This window comes from Camelina sativa, chromosome 5 (genome assembly GCF_000633955.1).
Source record: "Camelina sativa cultivar DH55 chromosome 5, Cs, whole genome shotgun sequence".
In the NCBI taxonomy this organism is placed as follows: domain Eukaryota; kingdom Viridiplantae; phylum Streptophyta; class Magnoliopsida; order Brassicales; family Brassicaceae; genus Camelina; species Camelina sativa.
This window is the reverse complement of record NC_025689.1, coordinates 27,923,276-27,933,591: the sequence shown is the minus strand read 5'-3', so window position 1 is coordinate 27,933,591 and position 10,316 is coordinate 27,923,276. Positions and strand designations below refer to the sequence as shown.

General features: G+C 42.3%; 1 protein-coding gene across 1 annotated transcript; it reads left to right on the top strand.

The window, feature by feature from the left end:
* On the top strand, window positions 551–9,082 carry LOC104789650 (LEAF RUST 10 DISEASE-RESISTANCE LOCUS RECEPTOR-LIKE PROTEIN KINASE-like 2.7). Its single transcript, XM_019245392.1, has 7 exons — window positions 551–1,306; window positions 1,864–2,265; window positions 2,363–2,439; window positions 2,540–2,704; window positions 2,806–2,832; window positions 2,929–3,098; window positions 8,990–9,082. The coding sequence occupies exons 1-7, from the start codon at window positions 663–665 to the stop codon at window positions 9,080–9,082; spliced, it is 1,578 nt and encodes a 525-aa protein (XP_019100937.1). The 5' UTR covers window positions 551–662.

Genomic DNA, 10,316 nt, shown 5'->3' with positions numbered 1-10,316 from the left:
ATTAATAATATATTAGTTTGTTAAAAATATTTCAATGGAAACTGTAAACGATTCAAGCTTCCATTCACTAAAGTTGGTGCAGTTTTATAGGAAATCTCGGGTTCCTCAGATTAAAGGAGAGTTATCCTGTTTAGTACAGTTTTATGGGAAGTTATTATTGAAATTAAATATCCGAATTTGATATGATTTATTTATAGTAAATGTTTAAATCAAAATTTAATACAATGGCAGTCTTGTAAATAGGTGGCAACTCTAGTATTTAAATGTACTTGCAAAATGTATATATAGATGTCTACGAAACAACATCCAAGCAAAATTAATCCAACAAATTTTGACTTTTCTAGTCTTCGAACTTCGAAGTCCACTATAGTCGATAAGATAAAGAATGAAGACAAACAAGCCCGGCCCGGAGCTAAAGATTCATTTTCTTTGTTTTTGCTTATCTCATACCCAATGGCCAATCTATGCCTATCTGGCTGTCTCAAATTCGTTTTTTAGAAAAGACTAGCGAATACTTTTAGAGTCAACTAACAAAGCAATTTGGTTAAAAACAAGGAAAAGTAAAAAAAAACTCCTCTCTATTTCCGTGGCTAAATAATTTTCTCTGCTCGTAGTAACAAACACCAAATCCAGAAGACAAACTGGTCATAAATCTACAAATCATGTATTACCCCCTCAATTCTTGTTTAATTTTCCTCTTCCTCTTCACCTTAATCTACCATATTCCCTATGCTTCAAGTAAACAAGAATATGGATGGTGTGAGACTACTCAGTTTCAGTGTGGGAGCATCACTGCCGGTTTCCCCTTTTGGGGTGGAAATCGTCCAGAACCTTGTGGTCGTGCGTCGCTGGAGCTTCACTGCAGAAGCAAAAACGTCACCTCTTTAAGCATCTCAAACCACGAGTACAATGTTTTCAATATTAATATCACATCTCGTACTGTTAGACTTGTCAGAGCTGACATTTTACATCCTTTTTGCTCCTCTACATTCAATACCACAACCTTGCCTCCCGAAATCTCTGAGCTTTCACCAAGCTACAAGAGCCTCACCATTTTCTATCACTGCAACCCTGGATTTCATTATGTTTCAAGTTATACATGTCCTCAGAGAGGTGTTATCTCAGCGTATCAAAACCCTATTTATCAAAGATCCTGCCAAGAAAATTTCACCGTAAACGTTCCTAAAACATTCGTTCCAGAAAAGAAAGAGTTGAATATGACTCATTTGGAAAGTGTTCTAAGAGAAGGGTTTGAGGTTATAGTGAATACTGATGAGATGACGTGTGAAGGATGTTCTTCCTCACGTAAGTTTCACTTTTCTTCTTTCTTAATCTGCATTGTTCAAAAAGACCAACCATAGCTTCATTTACTGCAATTCTTGCCAAACCAAAACAGTACTGTTTAGTTTTTAATTTCCCTTCAATATAACTAAAACAGAGGAGAACACAATAATCATCAATTTGATTGTGTCTTATACTCTTTGTGACCCCGTCNGGATGTTCCGGGGGATTCCGTGAGTGCGACAGGAGGGGGTGGTGTTGATGCTCCAGTGGCCGGTGATGCTAGGGTCCCAGCGGGTGGAGTCCCTGGGACTGACTTTGCGGCTATGCTAGCACAGTTGTTGGTGCGGTTACCACCAGTGGTATCGGCGCCGGCTCAGGTAGTGCCACCAATGGTGGCGGAGGAGCGACAGCCAGTGGCTGCGGATGTTGGAGTCCATTCTCGTTATATCAGCATGCGGACAGAGATGGGCCGTATTTGTACCGAGTAGTTTTCGGGAGGTACTGATCCTACCGCCGCGGAGGCGTGGATGACGAGTGTGGAACGTAACTTCCATACTCTGAGATGTCCAGAGGAGTTTNCATTGAGAGTTACGAACGCTGCAGTCAACCATTTACCTGCGGCAATCAGGGAAGTCTCTTGTACCCTTTCTGGGTCCGTGGCAGAGAAGACTGTGGCCACCCTGACTTCATGCTTGATTGTAGCAAAGGATTCGCCGAGCTTAACCTCTCCTCCTTGAAGTTCAGAATTTTAGAGGCTAACAATGTCTCTCATGTCATAAAACTCGCCACATTGGATTATTTCGACAATATTTGTGTCCAACACCTAGAAAATGCGACATTCCCCGAAACCGTTCTTCCACTCGCTTCTCGCACCAAGATGTTAACAATTTATTACGATTGCCAAAACTTGTCATCTAATGATGTTACTAACGTTTACGTTGGAGATGTTGTTTGTGGGTATTATGAAGACGCTAGGCGTAGGTAAGTGAAGTCATCCCTTAGCGTTATTTTTAATAATTTTTCTAAGAAAATTGTTTTTCATTAACCAAAAAGACATAATTTTTTTTATTTTGTGCAGATTTGGACCGAGCACACATTACTATGTGACGAGAAACATCTCGTCTCCTTTACCNCAAGAGCTTGACTTGGAGTTCAGTCGACTTCTGAGGTATGGGGGTCGGGATATGGAGTTTGAGGAGGCTCAGATCAGGAGGTTTTTAAGGGCCCTACGTGATGATTTGAGGGTTCACTGTAGAGGGCGGAGTTATGNGGGGTTTCGAGGTTCAACTTAATCAAGACTGTTCAATGTGCCTAGAATCTAAAGGTGCTTGTGGTTATAATAAGACTTCAACAGAATTCGTCTGTTATTGTAAAGATGGGACCTACGGCGATAAATGTGGCTCTGGAAAAAAAAGTCATGGTACATCATTCTCTTCTCTGAGTTTCTTCTTCACTTTTCTTCCGGCCAAGATCAAGTTTGGTTCCATTCTGACAAATTTTACTTGTTCAACTGTTGTACAGGGGCTTTGAACAAAGCAATTCGCATAGGTTAGTTTGCTGACCTGAGAGATTTTGAACTCTTTAAGACTCCTCGATAAAAAAAAAAGTTATTAACACCACACTTTTTGTTTTTCCTTTTTGTAGTTGCGGGTTCAGTAGCAGGAGTTGTTTTGATCCTGGTATTATTAACATTGTTTCTCCGTTTTCTTCGGATTAGAGAAACACGACTAAGACATCAGAAGCTGAAGGCTCTTATTCCACTCGAACACTATACTTACNGTATTGAGGAGGACATCTGGGCACAGTCAGTGACGGTTAGTCCAGCAGTTCAGCCTAGTAGGGCTCAACAGCAGGGTGGTTCTAGCAGGGGCGGTAAGCTTGTGCAGGGAACCAAGAGGAGGTGGGAAGCTACGCAGAGTCCGAGTGGTGCGAGTTGCTTCGATTGTGGGAGCAAGGATCACAAGATTGCTAGTTGTCCCAAGAGGAGTGCTCCGACGGCAGGGATTTTGTGTGTACTATCATTGCAGGGAGCCGGGGCATATCAAGCCCATGTGTCCTAAGTTGCAGCCGGCAGTAGTGGCATCGTTGCAGCAGGTGCAGCCTGGAGGTCAGCAGGTGGCACGGNTGTGAGGCCTATTTGGTGACTATATCTATGCCAGAGTCAGTGGGGAAGTCTACGGTTAGCGGTATTCCGGTAGTGGAGGAGTTTGAGGATGTGTTTTAGTCNTGCAGAGCCTGGTGGAACCAGTGCTGGGGCGATCACAGGTATAATTTTTGGTACTTAAGCTTTGTGAATTTTTAGTAGGTTTAGATTTTATGTTTTCCTGTGATAAAGTGTTAGGTTCTCAACACATGAGGTTTGTGTAGGGACCTTGTTGGTGGGCGGGTTTAAGTTCCATGTTATGTTTGATTCTGGAGCTTCTCATAGCTTCATTACTCCGGAGTGTGCAGAGAGTGCGGGAATCAGAGGGGATCCCGGGGAGCGTACAGGACTTGTCAGAGTTGCGGGAGGCAAGTTCCTGAGAGTTATTGGACGAGCTAGAGGGGTTGATATTCAGATCACAGGAGAGTCGTGGCCAGCGGATTTGCTTATCAGTCCAGTGGAGTTGTATGATGTTATTCTCGGGATGGATTGGTTGCATCGGCATATGGTGCATTTGGATTGCCATCAGGGTAGAGTGGAGTTTGAGCGTCCAGGAGGGAAGTTGGTGTTTAAGGGTATTAGACCGACTTCAGGGAGTCTCGTGATCTCGGCCATTCAGGCTAGGAAGATGATCGAGAAGGGCTGTGAGGCCTATTTGGTGACTATATCTATGCCAGAGTCAGTGGGGAAGTCTACGGTTAGCGGTATTCCGGTAGTGGAGGAGTTTGAGGATGTGTTTTAGTCGGATCCTTTAACCATTGAACTGGAACCGGGGACGACACCGTTTTCCAAGGCTCCTTACAGAATGGCTCCAGCAGAGATGGCAGAGCTGAAGAAGCAGCTAGAGGATTTGTTGAGTAAGGGTTTCATCTGTTCTAGTGTATCACCGTGGAGAGCGCCAGTGTTTTTTGTCAAGAAGAAGGATGGGAGTTTCAGGTTGTGCATTGATTATCGGGGTTTGAACCGGGTCACTGTGAAGAACAAGTTTCCTCTTCCTAGGATCGATGAGTTGTTGGATCAGTTGAGGGGTGCTACTTGGTTCTCTAAGGTGGATCTGGCGCCGGGTTATCATCAGATACCGATAGATGAGGCAGATGTGAGGAAGACTGCTTTCAGGACGAGGTACGGGCATTATGAGTTTGTGGTGATGCCTTTCAGGTTGACTAACGCGCCAGCGGCGTTTATGAGATTGATGAACAGCGTGTTTTGGGAGTTTCTGGACGTGTCTGTCATCATTTTTATCGATGATATCCTGGTTTATTCTAAGAGTCCTGAGGAGCATACAGTTCATTTGAGGGCAATTCTGGAGAAGCTACGGGAGCAGAAGTTGTTTGCAAAGTTGAGCAAGTGTAGTTTCTGGCAGCGGGAGATGGGTTTTCTGNCCATCTCAACATTGTCTCCTTGCTTGGTTTCTGCTCTGAAGGTTCAAAAAGAGCAATTATATATGAGTTTTTGGGAAATGGATCCCTTGATAAGTTCATTTCAAGCAAGAACTCGGTCAATATGGATTGGGAGGCACTATATAGAATTGNTTCTTTAGATCCGGAGAAGATTCAGGCTATCAGGGATTGGCCTAGACCGTAGAATGCCATAGAGATCAGGAGTTTCCTTGGGTTGGCAGGTTACTACAGGAGATTTGTGCAAGGTTTTGCAAGTAGAGCACGCCCTATGACTAAGTTGACAGGGAAGGATGTTCCTTTTGTTTGGTCACAGGAGTGTGAGGAGGGTTTTGAAAGCCTTAAGGAGATGTTGACTATTACGCTAGTGTTGGCTTTGCCTGAGCAGGAAGAACCCTATGTGGTTTATACTGATGCATCTAGGGTTGGTTTGGGGTGTGTGTTGATGCATCATGGGAAGGTGATTGCCTATGCTTCGCGGCAGTTGCGGAAGAATGAGGGCAACTATCCTACTCATGATTTGGAGATGGCTGCTGTAGTTTTTGCCCTGAAGATTTGGAGATCTTATCTTTATGGTGCAAAGGTACAGGTGTTTACAGATCATAAGAGCTTGAAGTATATATTCACTCAGCCTGAGCTGAATTTGAGACAGAGGCGGTGGATGGACCTTGTGGCGGATTATGGTTTGGAGATAGCATATCACCCCGGTAAGGCTAACACGGTTGCAGACGCTCTGAGTCGGAAGAGGGTAGCTTCGGCTCAGGAGCAAGAGATGGAGTCTCTGGTAGGAGAGATCAGTACTTTGAGCTTGTGTGCTGTTTCACAGGAACCGTTGGATTTGGAAGCAGTTGATTGAGCAGATCTTCTGAGTAGGGTGCGGTTGGCTCAGGAGAAGGATTTGGGGCTGGTGAATGTCTCTAAGGATGTGGATTCAGAGTATCAGGTCTCAGATAATGGTACTATCTTGGTGCACGGTCGGGTTTGTGTGCCCAAGAATGAGGAGTTGAGACAGGAGATTCTGAGAGAGGCTCATAAGAGCAGGTTTTCTATTCATCCAGGAGAGACTAAGATGTACCGTGATCTCAAGAGGTACTATCACTGGGTCGGGATGAAGAAGGATGTTCTAGGGACTCGATTGGATGTTGTCTGGCATTGTTAGGTTGCTAGAGTTNGAATGTACTCTTAGATGACAACTTATGTCCCAAAGTTTCGGACTTTGGCCTCGCTAAGCTATGTGAGAAGAAAGAGAGCANCCTTGTGGCGGATTATGGTTTGGAGATAGCATATCACCCCGGTAAGGCTAACACGGTTGCAGACGCTCTGAGTCGGAAGAGGGTAGCTTNTTACGCTAGTGTTGGCTTTGCCTGAGCAGGAAGAACCCTATGTGGTTTATACTGATGCATCTAGGGTTGGTTTGGGGTGTGTGTTGATGCATCATGGGAAGGTGATTGCCTATGCTTCGCGGCAGTTGCGGAAGAATGAGGGCAACTATCCTACTCATGATTTGGAGATGGCTGCTGTAGTTTTTGCCCTGAAGATTTGGAGATCTTATCTTTATGGTGCAAAGGTACAGGTGTTTACAGATCATAAGAGCTTGAAGTATATATTCACTCAGCCTGAGCTGAATTTGAGACAGAGGCGGTGGATGGACCTTGTGGCGGATTATGGTTTGGAGATAGCATATCACCCCGGTAAGGCTAACACGGTTGCAGACGCTCTGAGTCGGAAGAGGGTAGCTTCGGCTCAGGAGCAAGAGATGGAGTCTCTGGTAGGAGAGATCAGTACTTTGAGCTTGTGTGCTGTTTCACAGGAACCGTTGGATTTGGAAGCAGTTGATTGAGCAGATCTTCTGAGTAGGGTGCGGTTGGCTCAGGAGAAGGATTTGGGNGCAAGCCTCTTCTTCTAACACAAGTTCGATGTACTTTCCTGAGTGGGTATATAGGGATCTTGAATTGGGAAAGTCGAGAAGGGTTATTGAGAATGGAATCAACAACGAGGAAGACGAGCTAGCTAAAAAGATGACATTGGTGGGCTTGTGGTGTATTCAGCCTTCTCCAGTAGATCGCCCACCTATGAACAGAGTTGTAGAGATGATGGAAGGAAGCTTGGATGCTCTTGAAGTCCCTCCTAGACCAGTTTTCCAAATCCCCACAGTGGCTTTTCAAGAATCTTCACCATTTTCAGAGGATACCTCTGTTTACACTCAAGAATGATCCAAGAAGCCTCCTTGGAAAGTATCAAAGCACGAAAGCAGCCATACATATATGCAAAAAAATATTCTTGTAAATGCTCTTTGGTGTTTGGTGGATAAGTTAGAAGGATGAAGACAAAGTATTTAGGATTAAGTGTGGTAAATGTTTACGAACAAGTTTCTAATTATACTCCAACTGAAAGTTTATTTTCCAAGAAAATTTCCAGGAATAGACGTTTAGGTGAGTATCAGTTAACAAAGCCACAAAGATTTTAAGAAATAGTATAAATGAACAATACAAGTCATATGTAACTTTTTCTAGGGACAAAAAACCGACATTTCTATCTCAAACATGTATTTCAGTATTTCTCTTAAACTTAATTTAGTCTGAAGAGAAACTCGACCGTTTGATGTATTTTGTCCGGAAGTCTTTGACCGGTAGGATAAAGAGCTGATAAAATTAGTTATTGACTTCTCAAGGAGATAGGATATACTCTCTTTGTTTTATGAATAGTGTCATTTTGACACATAGCATACAAATTAAAAAAACTTGAATTATACATATATGCTTTTATTTAATGAGTAATTTATCATTTAAATTTAATAAAAAAAGTTCGGATTAAGTGTAAATTAAAAAATTAGATGTAAAAAATCACATTAAAAATATAAAATGACAATCTTTATAAAACAAAAAAACTCCAGAATGACACTTTTTATGAAACAAAATGAGTAAGAAATAATATGGTGATGGTTAACCGACAAGTCCCCTATCTCAGTCCCACTAAAGAGTTAGTCTCATGTTTTGCAGAGAGGACAAATGCCCCAAGGCCCACCGAAGATGGTTTTCCTATGTTTTACCTCATTTTCTAAAAAACGTTTAGGTGATATGTTCATACTTCATATGAAGAGCAACAACATGTATCATAGTTGATCTAGCAAATGACCAAAACTATTCATGTATATATATATTTTTCACTTCACGTCGTTCACAACCTTCTTAATCAATGAACAGTATTTTTCTATCTCAATTTGTGTTTGGGCTTATAAGTTAATGAAGACACAAGTCTTTCTGACTCGGCTATAAATTAATAAATCCTTTTTCTTTTTAAAGGCTAGTATCTCTCTGCATTGGTCTACTATGAGTCAACTAATAAAGCCACTTGTTTAATTCTCTTGAGTCTCTCTGTAGTTTGTTCACTATGAGTATATGAGTCAACTAATAAAGCCAATTGATTAAAAAAAAAAAACTAAAAAACTCGCGAGTCTTACTGTACATTTTCTCTTCTACTTTTTTCTTTCTTTCATTTATGTAAGTTTACGATGAATTCCCAGCCACACAATCCGACAAAAATCGTATCTTCTGGAGATGCAGTCGTTGGAACAGATCGTTGTACGGAACAGAGAGCTGTGATGGAACTGATTCTGCATCAGACCACAGACTTATGAGTTCAAACAAAGAAACAAAGCTGACATGTCAAAGTAAGATTGGACAAGGTGATATGTCATAGAGTGATGATTCGGCCTTGACGATAGAGCCAAACTAAGCCGGTAAGATATAGAGAGTATTTGCCTCAAATGTTTAAGGAATGAAGGGCCTTGGGGAGCAAGCGATAGCCTAAAGAAGAATACTCGAAGATATTCTTGTTAGAATCTTGAGAGGTTTAGCATAAATAGTCTAGGGTTAGCCGTAGAAAGTTCTGATCACTTTAGAATTATTGTGGTGAGATTGTCAAACTTCAAGTCTAATTAAGAAGCTACGAAGGTGAGTGTTGGGTAGTTCTTTTAGATCTACACAAGACTGTGTTTAGATAGAGGAGAGAATAGTGCTTAGATTCAATCTTGTATTTATTAATATTGAGTAGAAAAGCATTTACGTGGCGTATCCCAAATATAATCCTGTATTGGTAGTCTCTATACCTTAACAATTGGTATCAGAGTAGACACATGATAAAAGTTCAATTATCTTTTCAACAGGTGAGATCTTGCAACAAAGGTATGGAGAAGTCACTAGGGTTTGCTGCGTTACCAAAATCGCTGAAACTGAATCCAGAGCACTATGGACACTGAAAGGTGTCAGTCAAGCAGGTCATTCAGAGTATTGACATGGAAGCTTGGTTCTCTGTGGAGGATGGATGGAAAGAGCCATCGGAGAAAGATGACAAAGGGGAATTGATACCTAAAACGAGGAAAAATGGATGGCTGAGACAAAGCATAATTGTAACACCCGCAAACCAATTTGTACGTTTTGGGTGAGGGTGTCGATCGACACCAAGGGGGTGTCGGTCGACACCATTGTTTTTCCGGTTCGATCAAATTGATTTAATTATCGATTTTGGTCGGTTTGGTTTAAGGAAAACCACTAAACCAAGATATTTAAAGGAATTGTCGACCAGAAGGGTTTTGGGAAATGGTGTTTGTCGCCGTTTGTTTGTTTTTGAGAAGAAAAGAGAGTAAACATTGTTCTTGAGCTTCTGAGAGAGATTGGTGAGATTCCTTGCTGTTCTTGGGAGATCTAAGGCTGGGAAAGTGCTAGAAGCTTGCTAAGAGTGAGGGAATTCGTTCTTATTGGTCAGAATCTTTCTGCAGAGAGGTGAGTGCATGACCATCGCTAATCTAAGCCTTTGATTTCCTTGTTCTTGCTTGTTTGTTGCTTGTTTGTGTGTTTTTCTTGCTGGGATTGGTTGATACAGGTTCCTACGGATGTTTAAGGCTTGGGTTTCAAGTATTGGACGATTTGGAGGAGATTTGGGAGTGAGNAGAGGAGATTTGGGAGCAAGATTTGACTCTCGACTTTGTGCGGATCGCAGTTGCAGAGGGAGTGTTGATCGACACCACTTGGTGTCGGTCGACACCAGCAAATTGGGCACCGATCGACACTGTGAGGTAGTGTCGGTCGACACCAAGGCCAGTGTCGGTCGACACTTGGCTGGTGTCGGTCGACACCTCCCTTCTAGCAAGACGATGTTCGATTTCCTGGTTTGTTTGTCTTGTTTGTTGCTTGTTTGGAACGTTGGAATCACTGTTGCTTGTGTGTGTAGCCCAGTAGAAGGGAGGATTGCCTCACTGAGTTTTTATCAAATACTCATGCATCTCAATATGTGTTTGTGGTGCAGGTAAAGGCAAAGTGTGATCGTGGGATCAAGGCGATAAAGAGGAGGATGTTATAGGGACTCAATTGGATGTTGTCTGGCATTGTTAGGTTGCTAGAGTTGAGTCATTAGAAACATTGTTAGGTTGCTGGTTTCATGTTTTATGATGATTGGTTATTGGATTATTGGTTATCTTGTCATTGGATATTGCT